This window comes from Podarcis tiliguerta (assembly GCF_965153285.1).
Source record: "Podarcis tiliguerta genome assembly, chromosome: 1".
NCBI lineage: Eukaryota > Metazoa > Chordata > Lepidosauria > Squamata > Lacertidae > Podarcis > Podarcis tiliguerta.
This window is the reverse complement of record NC_139534.1, coordinates 44,885,311-44,905,043: the sequence shown is the minus strand read 5'-3', so window position 1 is coordinate 44,905,043 and position 19,733 is coordinate 44,885,311. Positions and strand designations below refer to the sequence as shown.

The following is a 19,733-nucleotide window of genomic DNA, read 5'->3' as shown; positions in this document are numbered from 1 at the left end:
TAAGTTCATCACACTGCATCAGAGGCACAATGAACAGAGGCAGGATAACTTAGAATTTAATGTGAGAATTAATCACTGCCCTGCTACGATTCAGAATATTTTATTTTATTGAAACTGCAAGGAATGATTTGTAGAGACTGGTAAAAATAGTCTTAAATCACTTTGAGCCACTGTGTGTAATGGATGAGAAGAACTGTAGATAAGGTAAAGTGAGTATGATTAAATGGTTACTGTATAAATATTTTTGAAGTAGATATTTACAGAATATTGTTAAACTGTTATGAAGTGAGACCTGGTGATTTATTTGCTTACTCCTGCTAGGCAGTGTCTGCCAGCTACTGAGCAAAACGCGTAGATTCAAAGAACACCGAATGCAATATTTTACTTCCTGCAGGAGTTTTGTGTTTGCTTGTGGAGTATTCGTACCATCACATAGTGCCTGCTACTGGCAACAGAGTGTCTGCTGTTATCATGGTTGTGTGTTTTACCCCATGAGGTGTTTTAACTCTCTGAATTTTAGTTTTGATGGATGTTTTAGTTTATATCTGTCTGGTTGGTTTGATTTTATGTTTTACTTTCTTTTTGTCTGTTTAAGTAGTATATTGCCCTGAGAACCCCAGCTATAGCATCACCAGCTATAGCATCACCTAGAGAACTCAGGTTAAGAGGTGATGGATGAATGAAAATAATAAAATAATAAATTATGGTGTGACTCGGCCTGTATTCAGACAGTACTTGTTTCCATTTTCATGACATTTCCTTTCCTGATAATTTATGTGTTTCATGTGATCTTTCATAGATATGTAAAAGCCACTCCTAGAAATCAAGCAGAATCTAGTGGAAGTTTAGTGCTAATTTTCATGATAATTGCTTCCAGAAAAAATTCTGTTTGCAACTCTGTTAACCTGGAGAACGAGAGAAGTGTTTGTACTGTAATTTTCCTGTGGTTTTCATACATTGTGCCACTGCCATTCATGTGATAAAATTTGGGTATTCCAGCATACACTGCTTTCTCACCATTTTCATGGCTGAGTCATGGGGGCACAGAAGTGCACATGTGCATAAAGGATGGCAGTATGGTTGATGGTGTCCACTCTTGCACCACAGCATGCCCACTGTTGTGAATTAAACTTAGCATAACTTCTACCATGTGTAATGCAAGTCAACCTTTATTCGATTTTAATTAACACAGTGCAGTAACAGAGGCAGTCTGCAGCAATCACCCTCCCACCATTCAATTTACTTTTTTGCTTTCTAAGAAGTGGATCCACCTTTCCTCATGAGGAGTATGTAGTCATCTGACTGCAAGTTCTGACTGGCCAAAGGCTCCTTGTTATATCCCTGCCTCTATAAGGCAGGAAATTTATAATATGTCTGTAATGGCTGAGTACTTGAATTAATTAACATATAATGTCCAGCTGGCTTTAATGAGATCACACTTTGTGCCAGAGCCAATGTCTTTCAGACATTCTCTTTCATATAACAGGGACCTGCTCAATTACCTCTCAGGCTGTTCAGCACTCTTCTTCAGTTCCATGCCACTGATTCCCAAGACTGCTCCAAACTCATGGATGCTTACAGGAGGAGCACTTCTTCAGCCTTAGATGAAACCTACCCTTGCCTCCTTCCCCATCTCACTGCTTCTCAGCCATATTTGCTATTTTTCTCTTTTGGAGTAGTCAGGACCTTGTGGGAAGCACAAAACTGTGTCATCCCAAAAGGAAACCCCCCCTCCTACTTTTAAACTTTATTCGGACAGGTTTCTATGAATCCAGGGTGGAATTTGATGCAGCCAGGATAAGCCTCAGCTGAAGGTTAGTTGGACCATCCGAGCAGTAAGCAGAGACAGATTAATCTGTCTCTGGTTAACTGCCTGAAATACCATTGCGTCCCACATGTGCACTGTGACTCTGTACTGTTAAGTCACAGTGAAAATCCAGGGAGCTGCTTCTGTTCTCTCCTTTTCGGGACAGGTATTTATTGTGTTTCCACCCTCCTTGATTCCTCCCCTCTACTTTTCATATTTCTCAGATCTTGTTTACCTACATCAGCCTTCACCAACATCTGACCTCCAGATGTTTTGGACTGCAGCGCCCCTCCGCACAGCTGTGCTGGCTGGGGCTGATGAAAGCTGTAGCCCAGAACCAGGTTGGCAAAGGCTATCACAAGATCTGTAATGTTGCTATTTGCACATGAACTTTCCCCCTTCCTGGTGTTTTTGGCTAACCCACTGCATTTCTGAATACCCATCCTAAATTTCCATATAAGGAAATGCTCTGCCTTTTAGACTCTCTGTCACTATCTCTTTACAAGCAGCTAAGCTTACAATCCAGGCAGTGTGGGTTTGTGTGGCCTCATGCTGAATCAATCACCTTTATCCTTCTGTATTGCTGAATACTGGTGGACCATGTCGCAAAGCCATTATACTTTCTGCCTGCCATTTTGTGCAAATAAATTTCTCTCCCCCTCCCCAATTTGGATTGGTATTTAATTAGTTTTGACAATTTCCTCCAAATAAGCAAAACAACGTTGGTATTTGCAGAGTAATTGTGTCCATTGCAACAACATCTTTGGAGAGTAATTGTCCACAGCAAAGGTGCCCAATGTGATAGATATATGTCATCATGTGTGCGTGATATGAGTTCACATGTATGTATAGATGCTTGAGTTTTTTTCTCGTTTTGTTCTATTTTAATATCACTGCTATTTAACTTTTTCTACTGGTTGCAGAAATCTATAAATATTTAATAAATGAATTAAATAGAAAGGGAGGTGCCAGGAGAACACTAATGACTGTCAGCACCACCCCAAATTTCCCTTGCAACTGGGCATGAAGGTGGGAGAAGATAAACTATCTTTTCACAAATCATGTGACCCTATCACTAAAAATAGCTGAAATACACCTTTTCAGCTTGTAACTGGGACCCCCACAAAATATTAGCCCATCTGCTTAGATCTAATGTGATATATTATTAGCAGTGGTTTGGCAACTGTTTGTCCTTAGCATTGATCAGCTGGTCAGAAATCATGCCATTGCCCTTGATCCGTGCATTATTGAAACATGGTTAAAAAACCCAAAAAACTACTTGAAATTTGCTCTCACATTCCTACCACTAAGGTATAAATTGGTTCTCTTGGTCCTAAGTGTCCTGTTCTGCTGGGGCTACAGGCCAACAGTGGAAGTGGTAACAAATACCAGAACCTCTTGCAATCCAGGGTAAAGCAAGGCAAAGCAAGGCAAATCAGGACCTTGGGCAGCTCCCACTGGTCCCTGCTGAGTTTAGGAAGATGTCTCAGCAGATATTTTCCTGAAACCCTAAAAAGACTGGCAGAACTTAATATTCCAGTGGCACAACTCCCCCAGGGGAGCTGTTTGCAATATTTAATGGGCCTACAGCCTGTTCTGCAATTGCATGCTCCTGCATGGTGGTAAGAGTAGGAAAGGCTGTGTGGGAATCATCCTTAGACTATGAGAATAATGGAAGAGCCATGTCCTCAGGCCAAGGAAGTGTAGAATTGAGTGCAGAGGGATCCTCCTCAAGTCAGAGTCTTCCTTTGGTCAAAACTGGGATCCTGAGGCAGGGGACATAACACCAGGACAATACCATCTAGATAAGAGTTCTGAGTGTCCATGGGTCCCATTAAATTCTATAGACCTATTAGCAATACTTTGCAGGAAGAAGAACAATCTACTTTGCCCCATACAAAATTAACATCAGCAGGGGCAGACTTGGCCTGCTCAACACACTCCATTTGTGTTCCTTAGTGGTACTCCTACAAACAATTGTAACAAAATAGATGGTGCTATGCTTCTCCCCTCCCCTCAGATGAATACAGATTTAATGGTGGAAAGTAAGATCTCTCACACACATCTCTTTGCATATACTGTATAAATATATACACATACATACACACGTACAGCTGCCAATAATTTTTTTTTGGGGGGGGTGTTGAGTTCATAACAAAACCTGATACCATAGGATAAGTGCATACCTTCTTATTCTGGTGGTGATTTAAAAAAAATAGTTTTGCTTATCATAGTATTAAAAAATGGCAATGTTTGTTGAAGTAATAATTTAATTCACTCTACTTTGAGATATATTTTGACATTATTCTGGTTTTGTTGTTTTTTGAGCTCCCTGTTGTGACCACATGATAAAGTTTCTGGGTTTTTTAAAAAGTAGGAAATAGTGAGAAATATCAAGTCCCTGCATATTAATATACAGTTTATTCTGATGCAACCTAAAAATAGGCAGATACTTGAATGAATTCAGCAAATAGTGTTGTGCACAGCATGCTAGTAGAAGCAGTATTGGTGGGAGAATTGGGCTCACTTGAAATAAAATCAAGGACTATTACTAGTCAGAGTCTTCAAGAAACTTTATGCACCATTCACTCCCTTCTCCTTTCTCTCTGACTCCTTGTTGGTGCACAGAGGTCATAATGTCACCAGATATGAAAGGATGCATACAATTCACTGTGTAATGCAGGCATTCTGTAATGCAGCCATTCAGCAACTGAACGAGGTGAATCCTGGATAAAACTTCCTCCAACCTTTTCCAGCAATTTTTAGAGCTGAGAATGTTTAATATTCTTTCTTATTACCTTTTTCAACACTGCATTTTTAACCATTCATCTTTGACTTTACCACAGGGATTCAGCAGTCTCTAACAATAAAACGCCACACAATAGTTCCATCAGCCACATTGAATCTGTCCTCCAGCAGCTTGATGAAGCCCAAGTACAGATGGAAGAGCTCTTTCATGAGAGAAAGATTAAGCTAGACATTTTCCTTCAGCTCCGAATTTTTGAACAGTACACCATTGAGGTAAGGGTTGCACTGAATACTCTGAAAGGGAAGAGCCTTTGAGGAAAATTGGGGTGGGAAGAGATGGACGATCAATTTTTTGTTTGTTTTATGATAATTCCTATCATAAATTCCTAGCTTTATATGCATTTATTCAATGCGACCAGAATGTACTGTATTTTTTGCTCTATAAGACGCACCAGACCACAAGACGCACCTAGTTTTTGGAGGTGGAAAACAAACAAAAAAATATTCTGAATCTCAGAAGCCAGAACAGCGAGAGGGATCGCTGCGCAGTGAAAGCAGCGATCCCTCTTCCTGTTCTGGCTTCTAGGATAGCTGCACAGCCTGCATTCGCTCCATAAGACGCACACACATTTCCCCTTACTTTTTAGGAGGGAAAAAGTGAGTCTTATAGAGCAAAAAATACGGTATACTCTGTAGTTTAGCATAGACAGCTCAATGAGGTGAGCGGAGGTGGATGCTCTTTCAGGAGAGCATTACCTAACCTTGGTGCCACAACAGAAATTTCCCTTGTGCCCACCTGTTATCTGTCTCATGGTGAAAGGGCACAGAGCAGGCCCTTCAGTACTGACCTCAACATTCATGGGGACAGCTGTGGATACAAATCAAAACAGAAAGTTGACTTTCAGAGTAATACTGAAAATTACTAGACCTCAAGTAGGGAAAATAACCTCAGAAATAAAAGAAAGAACTCAAACCGAATATATATATATAATGGGCCTAGTTTTGGCAGTTTGCACTTTAAGAGGGAATTTGTATGTTCAGGTGATAGGACTATACAGTATTAACAAATATTATTGGCAGGGAAGAATAACATGTGCAGGAAAAGAATTTATTATTATTATTATTATTATTATTATTATTATTCTGAAAATGTTTATCCTTGAAATTACTGAAATAAGCCCCATGGAATCAGGACCCTGTGGGAGCAAGACTACTCTATTCACTTCCCTGCTACGGAAATACTCCTCATGAATCTCAGCATGAATCTTAGAGCAGCTGTTCTTCATACAATTAATTTAACCCTACATTTGAACTGTGAAGCATTTAAGGAAGTTTTTTAAAATATATATATATATATATATTCATTTATCATTGCCATTAAAGAATGATTTGATTTCAATAGGAACAGAATTTGAGTGGGCACAAGGGTGCTATGTTTCATGCTGGCTGTACGGTACTCAATCAGGATGCATGATACTCTGCCTTGTCTGTGTCAGGAGAGACATTTAAAAAAGGAAGGAAGAAAAGGAAGGCTTTTATGGCAACGGTACTGTCAGTAACACGCCTCCTGTGAGAGCCTGAATTCTTTTTCCTGCAGCTCAAGCCGTTTCTCCGTTATTACTATTATTTATTTATTAAATTTGCATACCACCCTCCATCCAAACATCACAGGGAAGTTCACAACATAAAAATACAATATAAAAACGAGAACATAAAATACATAGAAAAAAGAACAGAAACAAACAAGGGGGGGGTAGAAGATCTGTAAAAGCAGCCTTCTGAAATCCCATCTCTATGAATTTCTGCCCCTGGTTTAGTGATGCTGATTGAAAGCAGCACTCACGCATTTGCTGTCTACTGTTATTCTGACTTGGATTTCCAAGAACTGTAAATTATCAATGCTCACATGACATAGCAAGTCGAACTACAGCTTACTGGGACAGAAAGAATGTGTGGGCTCCTGGAGATTTTGCAGCTGCTTTGTTGTTCCTTAGGCTTTTTTTTTTACTATTGCACTTCACTGTCATGGCCCTCACTACCAGATGAAGAACTTGAACTCCCAGGTCACTTTCTTCCAAAGACTTTAATGCTTAAATCAGAGGAGTACATAAGCAAGGCAGTGTTCCATGATGCAGTAGATGTGCAAGAGGATTAGCTCCAACAAGCAGCATGCCCCCTGCATGTTTCTTTTGAAGGATGGGTGGGCACAGCACTAAGTGCAACAAACAGCAGGGTCTTGAAGCTGGAGAAACAAAGAGGCACTCTTCCAGGTGGATTCAGCTTGCAAGTTCTGTCTATGCTGGCACCCAGCATCTGATTTACCCTCAGTAGCCTCCTTCTCTGAAGGAACCTCATCACTGATAGGAGGAGGTGCCACAACAGGAGGGATCTGACATGGGGTGCCCAGTGGCTCTGGAGCAGAACACTTCTCTGCTAATCTGCCAGGACTCTCCCCTGGATCTTACTCTCCATCCTCCACATTACCAGCTCCTTCTGGATTCTGACACTCCTCCTTCTCGCTAATACCTTCCTCAGGGTTGTCCAGCTCTCTGAGCTTCTTCCATTCTTCCTCAGGATCAGACCACCATGACACATCTGTAGGACTCATGTCATGGGCTGAGCTATGTCCTTAGTGTGTTGTCTGTACCTGGACTGGTGCTGAAGCTCTTTCCCTACTAACCACAAACAGCCAATAACAAACCTTGGCTACAACACATGGTTAGAGGAGTGAATTTGTTGTTGCTGCAGATTGTTGTTGCTTACTCCATTCATCATTGCTTCCCTTCCCCAACTTACCCTTCCCTTTTACTCCAAGCAACTGTGTACAATAACCCTAGAAACTCCACCAGTGCTCACCAATCAGATACCACTATCCACATGGTGAGAAACAATGAAATCATAAAACAAGAATAGGCCAGGGTTAGCCAACATGGTGCCCTCTAGATGTTGCTGGACTCCAACTCCCATCAGTCCCAGCCAGCATGGCTAATGATCAGGGATGATGGGAGGTAGAGTCCAACAACAGTTGGGGAGAACACCATACTGGCTACCCCTGCTGTAGTGTCTCCACTTCATCAGCCCCATTTATTACTTTAGAAATATTTATAAACTACTTAATTAAAGAGCTCTCTAAGCAGTGCACATAATAAAATTATAAAGCAGCTAAAATCTACAACCCTATTATACACACACACACACACACACATAAAATAATTATCATTCCATTGAAACCTTGGATAATATAATTAGGCTGCAATCTCCTATGTCTACTTATGTGAAGGTAAGCTTTTTGCAAAATAGAATTATGCTAAGGAAGATCCATTTATCTTTTCTGTGAATGGCTCTGAGACCTCCAGGTATAGGGCAGTATATTAACTCAAATAATAATAATAATAATAATAATAATAATAATAATAATAATAATAATTTATTCTCATAGGCAGCTAAATTGTACTGATTCTGTGATGTTTGAAAATACACAATTTGGGCAATTTCTTCAATTACCCACAACTTCCAGTCCAAGGTGATCTTACCTCTACGATTCTGATATAATAAACATTACATCATTTTGCTTTATGCAATATCATAAACATTATATATCTTTATTTTATGCACTTCTGAAAAACATGTCTTGCTTCCAGACACCATTGTATCTTGTATAATAACCAGTTAAATCTGCTGGGCTGTGAAATATAGACTGTAATTACAGAAAAGAACAAAGCAGTTTTAGATTATTTTTCTCATTAACCATGTTTTTGATGGCTTATAATGCTTATTCTGTATTGCTTGTTTTTACTTTGAAGGTAACAGCTGAGTTAGATGCCTGGAATGAGGACTTGCTAAGGCAAATGAATGATTTCAATACTGAGGACCTGACCCTGGCAGAGCAGCGCCTGCAGAGACACACAGAGCGGAAGCTGGCTATGAACAACATGACCTTTGAGGTCATCCAGCAAGGGCAAGATTTGCACCAGTACATCATGGAAGTCCAAGCTTCAGGCAAGTGACATACATTTATTTTTACTTTCCAGTTTTATCCCTAAAGGCTCATGTTAGCATGCTTTCACATCTACTAGAGGTATTCTCGAGGAAATAAAACAACCAAGCAAGTGAAGCCTAGCACTATTGAAGTACACACGAACACTGAAGCTGGGTAAAGTTCAAATCAGAAAGATGTTTCTGCTGTTCCACACTTGCCCTGTTTCCATGGGATTTGTGCTTGGGAGTAATGCAGAGAGCTTATGCAGTTTATACTTCAGCCCAGTTAGTTAATTCTAAACTAACTAACAGCCCAGTTAGTTACACAATGGAGGTAAGGGAATGTTCCTGCCTATCTAGGGGATCTTTTTTCACTTACAACTTCTCCAGCTGCTTAAAGTGCTAGCAGAGGCAATATGAAACATAGCCATCTTGGGAGATGTGGTCTTGTAAACCTGCGGTATTGAAAACTGCATGGAAGTGAAAATCACTAGAAAATCTGGGCCCAAACAAAATAACATCTTCATTACTAAATAAGATAGAATGGCTCTTGAACTTCACATTCAGGGCATGGTAATCTATCCTCCCCTTTGGGAGGAAGGTTCTTTTTAAATGCCAGATACAGCACACATTTGTTATAATTAGCCTGCATATGGTGTTGTGTCCTCAGGACTTTTCCTGCATTTAGTATGCTTGACTTCGCTACATGTCTTTGATCTGGCTGCATTCACAATTTTCAATCACACACACGGCTGGTGTATTTCTGATTATGATAACTCATCAGTGGCAATCAGAAAAGGGCCTAGGATATCAAAGGGCAGCTGGCTCCCCTGTGATGAATGATTTGGCCTTTCTGTCTTGCCACATGTCAAACAGTTTTAAGCCACATATACGATGACAAAACTGGGATTTCTTAAAATGCTGGTATTAACAGAACTACTTTTTCTGTTGCTTTGAATGTATTATCTTAGGTAAAATAGTGATTCATTAATGTTTTTGCTGGGTGGATTTATTTTCCTAAATCACAGGGGAATTTTAACTGGGTTTGAATGCAGAACCTTTCTATATACTATGCTTTTTTATGGTCATTTATTTGGAGTCTGGGTCCTAAAAAAACTTTTGGGAGCATGTGGTGGGCAGAGTGTACCTCCTCTTGACTGCAAACTAAGATTCTTGTCCTTAACATTGAACAAAGCAACACATAAATGGTCACATTGAACCCACGAGCCTGAGTTCAGAACGTAAAAAATGTTTATTTTTCTTTGGCTCTGTCTCTTTCTTTTCTGCTATGTGGTGTGAAAGAGTAGTATAATCTTCTCTTATAATGTGCCAAAATCTAAAGGATATTTACTGTGAATTTCAGTAAGTCTGTGCTCTCTCTTTCTAATAAAATCAGTGGTGTACAAGAGACAGAAAGAGCTTTTTCTTCACCTTAATTTTAAAAAGTAATCAGTATTCTTTAGTTAAACATTGCATCCCTGAAAGGCTGAGAGCGATTACTCACTGCAAAACTGTTGCTTCAGACGGCCATGGAGAAGAGAAGCTGCAGCTGGAAGAATAACATTTTGGTAGCTACACAACACATTTCCTATACAGACACCAGCTGCAGATACGTTAGATTTGAACAACTAGCAAACTGATTTCTTGGTGCTTCACAAGGCATCTGTAAATGTGAATGAGTTTATCCACAATAAATTATCAACAGAAAAGTCCAGGTGGTTGTTACAAGTCATAGCACTTTTCCAGGCTACCAGCTTTTTCCTTTTGTTAGGAGCAAGTCCACTGTTCCATCTGACGGAATTTTTTTCATTACAGGCATTGAATTGATCTGTGAAAAAGACATTGATCTAGCAACACAAGTGCAAGAACTGCTGGAATTTCTTCATGAGAAGCAACATGAGCTGGAGCTCAATGCTGATCAGACGCACAAGCGGCTGGAGCAGTGCCTTCAGCTCCGACACTTGCAGGCAGAGGTCAAGCAGGTCAGAGCTTTTCACCATTGTCATTAGTCTGTTTTTGTGTTGGCTTAAATGTTTCTGGAAGACATGCTGAGCTGCGACATATTGAAAGTGTTAAACTCCTGGGTGGTATTTAGCTTAGTTTTTTCTCAAAAACAACATGAATTGGCAGCTTCCACATAAATTTTATTTGAAAAAACTTTTGTTGCTCATTCTATAGGATCTCCACTAGAAAGTAATATCTTGATCTGCAGATGTTGCATGCATAGTTATGTTTCTGATGTAAGCATGGACTTTGATATCTAATACAGAGCCTGAGATCATGAGAAAGTTTAGTTTTCAAAAGCAGGTTTCTAGACCTCTTTTTGTGTAGGACATATTAAATTGTGCAGTAGACAGTACCACGGGTAACAGCTCAAGTACCCAAAGGAATCTTGAATTGGATCAGGGCATTGGTATTTTGTGTTGCTCATGGTCCTCTTCTGTCCAGCTTTCCATCATTCAACAGCTTGATATAGGTGACAGACCTGACTGAAGCTCTTCATGCTTGGAAAATTAAGTCTAAAGCTCCTCAATCCATCTAACTGCTTTTGTAAACCAACCTTAAATTTATCACTGTGGACAATGGCACTTGAGCCCTTCCCTTTCAGCTTTACATACTTTCTTCCTTATTGTCATTTTGATAATAAATATTTGGGATGGACATCTGGCGCTGCCGCCATGGCGAACTGCAGATCCCACAATAGCGGACACCAGCCATGCAGTTAATTATGGATAATCTGGGAGTAATTATCCTTGCAAGCCCCGCCCCCAGGGTTGGGGGTGGAGCTTTCACTCGCGGATTGTCCAATAACTGCCTCTCGCTCTGATGGAATGCGGGGCAGGGACACAGAGTGCATAGCACTGCACGTATTGGAAACCTCCCAAAGCGGTCACCATGAGCGGAGGTACTTCTGTTTCTTTTAAGATGGATCTGAATTTGGACTTAAGAAACAGATGTGCTCTGGATGAAGGAGAAAAATAACCTGCTAAATGAATCAGCCAATGAGTGTCAATGTTTTGATCTGGAGAGGCCTCTCGTCGTAATTAGATTGCTATGTAAGTGAAGGGGAAGCCTTTGTTCTCTTTTTACATTATATTTGCTTTGCTATGATTCAGCAAGCCTTTTCTGAAGAAGAATTAATTAATTAATTACTAATGGAATAAAATTACTAATTGGTTACAACTATATATGGAATGCAAGAGGGATTCAACAAGAACTATAATTTTCTTTACGGAGTACTGGAAAGAATAGACTGTGTGAAATGCTGTGATGATTTGTGACATTGCCTACTAAAAAGGGCTCTAACTCTGATTTATTATGGTTTTGGTGAGACACCGACTTGTTAGTAGATTGGAAAGGATTAAAGGAGATAAAAGCTGGAAGTAAACCAGGAGTCACGGCCGGACGCTGGAATACTTTCGGTTTTAGAAAGGCAAAATGGAAGCTGTGGTGTAATGATAATTAAGTTCTCAAGGGAGGGGCAATGTTGAAGAGGATTGATTGACTACAACATGAAGGAAAAGAAGAATGTAAACAAATATTTCACACAGAAAACTGCAAGAATTAAATTCCCTTTGCAAGTTAATGGATATGGATTTGCTAAATACAAATGAAAATCATCACACCAGTGGCTGTTAAAATAAAGGATCAAGATTGGAATTGTTGTATTTGGACTAATTAAGAGAATTGGCGCAGGACCAAGGAATAACATCAACTCCTGATAGCCAGAACATGGGAAGTCATCAAAAAATGCTGAATTCAGAACTGATTAATTGGCTCTTTTGATTGTATTATGATTTGGTATGATTTGGTGTTGTATTAATGTGGCCTCCATTGGATTGTTATTAATAATAAAATTATTATTATTATTATTTATATAAAAAAGAAATATTTGAGGATGCTTAGTATGGACACTTTCAAGATGGAGCAAGCTTGTTTTCTACTTCTCTGGAGGGTAGGACCCAAACCAATGGATTCAAGTTACAAGAAAGGAGATTCCAACTAAACATCAGGAATAACTTTCTGAAGTAAAGTGCTGTTCATCAGCAGAACAGACTCCCATGAGAGGTGGACTCTCCTCCATTGGAGGTTTTTAAGCAGAGGTTGGATGGCCATTTGTCATGTATGATTTGGTTGAGATTCCTGCATTGCAGGGGGTTGGACTAGGTGAACCTTGGGGTCCCTTCCAATTCTATGATTCTATAGTGCACTTTTCTGAGAAACCATTTCATTGTTTTTAAAGCATACACATTGTTTGGTTGAGATGTATTGTTCCGTTCTGCCCAGTAGGATATGTTCTCTTCTTATTATGAGCAAAGGTGTCCTAGTGGAACAAGTATTCAGAAAGTATTTTCAGTGAGGTAAAGTATTGGAACACAGTTGCTGTGAAACTGCAGATATTCATACAAATGTTAATAACCCATAGCATTCTCTGATACACAGAAATGGAACATTTTGTTACTGGTAATAAAAAAAAAAAGATTGTTGAGAACTAGACACATGTTACTGTAGAGTGGGGAGCTGGAAGAAGCCAGATTGCTGTGTGTGTGTGTGTGCGTGCGTGCGTGTTTGAAGTAGGTTTCTTTCATTACTTAGCAAACATAACCAGAAAAATGTCTAGAGTTTGTTTCTGGAAATAGGACAGCACTGTCCATATGAAAGAATGGATTTTATTTTGTCACATGCTGCCTTGAGTGCCTCCTATTGAAGCAAAAAAGTAGTATATAAATGTGTTTAAAATTAATAATAAAATAAATACATATGTGTGGCTGCTTGTGTGGGCCAATGAATGTGGGAAATTTGAAGTATCAGGTAAATTGGCAGGATCCACTGATCCATGAATCTTCCAGCAGCCATAAAGTGGTTGGGTGGTTGCTTCACTCAAGTTCCACTTGGTTTCCGTTTGCTATGCACCACTGCCCCAGCCTCATACTTCGTAGCTTTCTCAACAAGCTAGTGTGATCATGTTCTCCCAAGCAGTATAAATTCTAGAGAATGTGAGAATGCTAAAATATCAGCTTTTACTTTATAAAGTGATTTTCAAGCTATCAGCAAATGGTGTTGGTTGTTGGAGGTGTTCAAAACACATCAGAAAATCAGAGGCACTGTGGACAGGCTTCCAGTAATCAACCAAAGGGGCTCCTCTATTATCTGCGCTTTTTCTCCCCATGGTCTTATCACTAAGCAGGAGCGCTGCAAAATTTCTTAAACTTCAGGCAATTTTTAAAAATCAGTTGCTGCGGTTTCTAGTGCTTCAAATGCTGAAAAGATTTGTAAGGCCTAAGCTTCCATTTGGCTTCCTCTTGCTGCCAATTAGAGGCAGTTGTTGAAACTGCCCCTGATGTATCATGACCTTAATAATCAGCCTACTGTCAGCCAAGAGGAGACTGGGAAGCAGAGGAATAGAAACATTTACACCCTTGTAACATATTGACAACTAACAGCCTTTTTTGTAACACTGGAGTAATACGATTAGTGTAATAAAATCACCTGTTGAAAATAATGTTTTCATATTTAAAACTATGTTAAAGCTTCCAGACTGTCTTCAGGGGCCGCTCCACATGGAAGACATTACAGTGGTCATAAGACTATTAGGAAAATCTATGGCGCTTGTTTGTATCTATAACTCATTCTGAACCTTTCCCTTTATGATTTTAATTCTTATTCTTGCTTGGAAAACTATCTATATATATTATCTGCCTTAAAATATTCCCTCAAAATTTCATTTTAAAGGAATTATTGCTTTTAAAGATGCAGAATGAGTCATGTTATTTCCATAGTGTGCTCCAACCATCTACAAACTTGTGCAGAGTAATCGAAAGCCCAAACAAAATGTGCATGGATTTAGGAGTGAACTTTCAAACTGTTTCAAAAGAGATGTTAACAGCTGTGGTTCATTAGAGTTTCTTTAGAGTTTCTTTAACGTTATTGGGAAGCCTTTCGCACTCCAATGCTTTACAGCAAGCCCATGGTGAAAACACATTTTATTTGTTCAGCTGAATACTTTAAAAGTCAATTGGTTATTAACCTGTGAATTATTACAGCTATAGCTTTCCCTGGAAAGAGCTGGGTTTAAATATATCACTGCCCTGTCATAAAGCGGCTGGATTTGGCTTCCTGTGGGATGAGTCATAATCAAAATCACTTAGTGAAATTGGAATTTATATTGATTTTGGCCTGTTGTTCGTTTCCAGTCCAGATCCAAATGAGTTTCCCTTTCACTTTAGAGCATCCGAGACGATGAATGGTCTCAAATCCATTACCAAATTGCCCTTGCTCTTAGGATTAGAGGAAGAGTGGGCTGCCACCAACCAATACCTGGTGCTTACTCAACTCAACTTTTGCTGATACAGTAGAAAGTCTGGAGAGCTCTAGAATGCCTACATGTGGTTACATTTTAACATAATGGTGCTTGGAAATATCTGAAATTGTTTTTTTCTTCCCTCTCTCATTAGGAAAGTTTTATTTTTTCAACAGTACATTCCATTGGCTTAGAAGTTAAGGCAATAAGTTGAAACTTGGAGTAATTGGATATAAAGGATGTGTAATGTGTATGAGGGCTGACTCTCACTGTAGAATACTTAATAAAATAGGTGGCAGATTTTTCACATTCTCTTATGCTAAGGCAGAGAGAGATAATTAAGGGTGTGTCTTCTACCATTATCTACCATATCATCTAGTTGTTTGTTTCTCCAAACTGTCCTGCCCAGTAGTTTTCCACTTTCTTCAAATGGAAGACTTTGCTTGGGCTGCCACCAATTATGTCTGTCTCCCCCAACCCCACACATAGCTACTTCTGACTACTTCCAGTTCTGTCCCTTTATAGCATCTTTGACTGCTTAGTCTTTCATCTGCAAACCAGATCAAAAACAGAGGTCTAAGAATACCATGACGGGAAAGATTACAGTACAAAACTGAGATGTCAAAAATTTAGTGCTTCCTAGAATGTCAGATAAGGGAATAGAAATGCAGCCCGGTTCCGTCAATGAGCCTGGATGCCCAGATTTCAGTAGTGGCAAGTAGTGGTTTTGCATAGCTGAGACTGGTGCACATTTGAAATTCCTGCCTAGTCTTTTTTAAGGGGTTAGTCAGCCATTAGGCAAATACCTTTTTTTAAAAAAATAAAAAAGGCCTTTAACCTGTTGATGTTTTACTTTGGGTTTATTTCTCATCTGTACAAGTTTTTATGTGTTCTCGTTTGTTTTATCTTACTATTACTGGCTGTTCTTTAAAAATTTGTTTTATTGTATTTTTGTTATGATTGTTGTTAGCCACCTTGGATGCTATATGTAGAAAACTGAAATATAAACTGAAATGATGATGATGATGATGATGATATTGATAAAGTTTTTTGTCTAAAATTATTTTCCACCATAAGTTCCAGGAAGGCATTCTTCTAATATGTAGCTATTTCAGTAGAAACGAGGACCAAACTATGTGTGATATTTATCACATAGTTTGTCCAAGAGTGTAAACTTCTTCCTGCACAAAGTGCTATAATGGATGGCCAAATCCATATCAGGACCTTGGCATATCAGATCCCTTTGCTGTCCACCATGGTCTCAGTCTCAATGAGGGGTCCCACGTCTGCAATACACATTTTTTGGGGGTATTCAATTTGTCTCAGTCAGAATGTCCCCCCTATATAAATTGTTGGTGTGGGACAGGCAGGGCTTATACAGATCAAGACTGCGGTGAGGGAAGCAAAGAGTTAAAGGATTTGATCAGACTCCCACACTGGCAATTTATGAAAGCAAAAGCTTGAACTCAAGGGCGAAGTATGTCATAAGCATCATGTGTAGTTTGGCCCTTAGATCGGTGCAGACAAAGTCAGAATTAAAACCAGTTATTGCAGCAAGAACAATTACGATTCTTGAAAACTTGCTTATATTGAAATTGTTCCGTCTGCAGGAGCTGACTTGACTCTGAGCATTCCACAGCATTATTCTCCTTTTTCATCAAAAATAAAATTATTTAGTGCTTTTCTATGGGTCTTCAGGCTCCACTTAAATCCTGAGATATTTAATGTCTCCAAAAATTGATAAAATCTTCAATTTGGATGAAATGTCTGCCTAAAGGTCACTGCCTTTGTTAGTTTGTCTGCGCATTTAGAGATAATAGGCATATCTGTTACTTCATTGAAAGTGGTGATCAGAGAAGTGTCTGGGGAATGCATTAATCCATATACATAGTTTCTTGTTAAATGCATGTTAACACCATAGGAGCCTGTGCCAGCTAACAAGCATTTTGTGTAATGCAGATACATATTATTTATGCATATAAATGCTGATTTCCAGCCACATCCCAAGATCCAAATTTATGAGGTTAATGCTAAAAGGGCTTTTGAAGTCATTGCTTTGTTACCTTGTGGTGTATTTAAGGATGAGTTAACAAATCAGATTTGGTTTCTCTCAGGCTCTTATTTTTCCAATTGTAAGTTCAGCTAGCAGTTTCTTTAAAAGTCTGAATGCAAATTGATAACATTTCTGTGCATTTTTCTCCTAACATAAACATTTTTGTTTATATTGGTGCTGCACCGTATTATTAATGCTTATTATTATATGTATACCACTTATATCCCAAAATGGCTTCTATTAAATTAATACATAATTAAAATACACAATAACATTAAATCATCCTAAAAGTATACAATAAAACAAGCAATTAAAAAGCATAACACACAAATTAAAACACTTAAAAACAGTTAAAACTACAGGTCTGTTTCCAGAAGGCAGCAGAATGCCAACACTGATGGGGCTTCTCATATTTCAGCAGGGAGGGTAAACAGGCAGGCAAATCAGACACACTCCATCCAGTTCACCCTTTTCGATCTCAGGGATGCAAGCTAGTTTGGTTCCCTCATCCATTGATGGGTAAGATCTTATTATTTACTGACCTGGTGTTGCATAACAGCAACATCAGACTATAGAGCCTGGAGGATGCTGTTAGCCTGCATAAAGCTATATCCAGCCGCAAGTGCATGGCTATTTATAAAGGAGTACCCAGCGTCATTTGTTATAAGGCAGTATGTAAATACTGTAAATGAATAAATGAAGTACCCAGGGTGGGGGAGTTACACAGCTCATTTTCTAGGTACTCTGTCCAATGGAGGACAAGCACCTCACTTCACCTTAACAAAGGAAAGGTACACTGCGGCACATGTACTTAGAAGCACTGAGCCCAAATTTGCAAACTCTGGATGATGGAATGGAAATGTCTCCAACACTTATATCATATTTAAAGGTTAAATCTGCTAAACTTGGCCTCCTTAGTTGTACCAACATTTGTAACCTTGAGGGAAGATTCAACCCCCCCCCCCCAGCAGATAGATGAGACAGATTTGGGTTGATGTGCCTCATTTCCTTGGCTAGCCCTAATGCTGGAATGTCTTTGCACAATTGTCCCTATTCTTGCTGTGTTTATGGCAATTAAGCTAATGCCTGGATTTTCATGGGAGATTCCCAGAGAGAATGGGAAAGGGTACTAGATGGATACACAAAGCTATAGGAAAGAGGTTAATCCCTATTCCTTCATTTTTCAGCAAACCCTTTAGGAGATTACTGTAACATTTCCTAATTGTAGTAGCTTAAATGCTCTACCCTATGATGATGATGATGATCAGCACAATCACTATTATCCCTGAATCCTCCAGACAAATTTCATTTACGAAGAGCTTTGCAAAGGAGGACATGTATTAAGTTTCCAAGATGATGTAAAGAGTAATTAATGTCTCTAGAAAATGTGGATGAGTAACTGCAAATTCCTTTATCCTATTTGCTTAAAGGCTCATCAGAACATAAAGGAGTTGCTGTAGTGTAGCAGAACAAATTTCTCATTCTGGCCACTAGTGGCATTTGTCCCACAACTAACAGCACAATCCTATGCTTGGGAGAAGTTAACCCTACTGACTTCAGTGGGACTTACTCCTGGTACACATATTAGTGTCATGGCCTGAGTCATGTGAAACCATTCATGGCTTCAGTTTTCATCCCCTGCAGGTGGTTCTCTTACTGTTGTTGACATCCATCTGTCTTGGGAGGAGTGTACCTTTGAGGGTGAAGTCAAACTGTTGGAAGCTTTCAGTGCCTGCTGTGGCTGTAGAAATTGATGCAGGAGAGACATGTTTTGTTGCAGCTGGGGCAAATGAAGGCATCTGTTTTTGCTGTTGCAGATGCACCATGGTGTTTCTCTTACTAGGCTGGGTGAAATAATGGCACTTTTGTGTTAAGGTAGCCATACAGCCAAACTATCATTTGACATACATCTCAAAATCCACCATTTGCAATATATAAGGCCTATTGTCTATGAATGCATTGGCCCAAAGCAGTTTGCAGTACGAAGAAAGTCAAATTGTCACAGTAGATCATCGTCTGTTTCAGTTTGCTCTCATGAAATGACACCTCATTTCTTCTCAGGCTATGTCAAATGTACAATTCCTGATGCAAGTGCAAATTTATCTAGCAAGTGAAAAATGATAGTGTATGACTCCCCACAGTTTTGTTGCATCAGGCTTACATCCCAACTGTATAGGTCAGGTATCAATATGTGGTAGATCAAGACTAATCCAAGTGTTATGTATTCTACATTTAAACAATGGAATGTATATAAGGAAGGGGGAGGAATGTTGCAGTCATCTTATGTACTGTATCTAAATATCATTGGCTTGAGAACTGCACCAACTATTTAAAGAGTGGGGAGTTGAAGTGTCATTTTTATGTATTATGCACACATGCTATGGCAACTTGAGGTTTTGTCAACATGTGTAAAAGTGAAGAATGACCCACAACACCACTCTATGTTGCTAAGGTCACCAACCAATTTTGCAGCTGCATGCAACATTTAGCTGCATTTCCTGTTGCTAGAACAGGCAGGTGTAAAATTAAAATAAAATGGGCTGCTGTGCTGATCGCTAGTCTACATTTTAGGGGTCAGGTATACACTGTGCACAATTGTGTGTACTGCAGCTCTGAAGTTGTTTTCTTTCTTTAAAAAAGAAAAGAAAAGAAAAACAGCTGGTGTACATTTTGAACAAAGAATTAGGTGTAGTGCTTCATCACTGTTACAAGACTCAAATACTTCCCCAATGGCTTTATAAAAAGTATGTGATTTGGATAATAGTGGGTGGTTAAACACACACAGTATTGCTCAAAACTACCTTTTTAGAATGTGTTTTTAGAGTATTATTATTATTAGCATTAGC

General features: G+C 39.2%; 1 protein-coding gene across 20 annotated transcripts in view; it reads left to right on the top strand.

The window, feature by feature from the left end:
* The window catches only part of KALRN (kalirin RhoGEF kinase), a 492,139-nt gene that overhangs the window by 320,181 nt on the left and 152,225 nt on the right, over nucleotides 1-19,733 (top strand). For all 20 annotated transcript variants that reach the window (XM_083404304.1, XM_083404303.1, XM_083404302.1 and 17 more), the window contains 3 exons: nucleotides 4,654-4,828; nucleotides 8,359-8,554; nucleotides 10,349-10,515. In XM_083404304.1, the coding sequence (XP_083260430.1) occupies nucleotides 4,654-4,828; nucleotides 8,359-8,554; nucleotides 10,349-10,515 (538 nt within the window). The remainder of the gene's footprint in view (nucleotides 1-4,653; nucleotides 4,829-8,358; nucleotides 8,555-10,348; nucleotides 10,516-19,733) is intronic.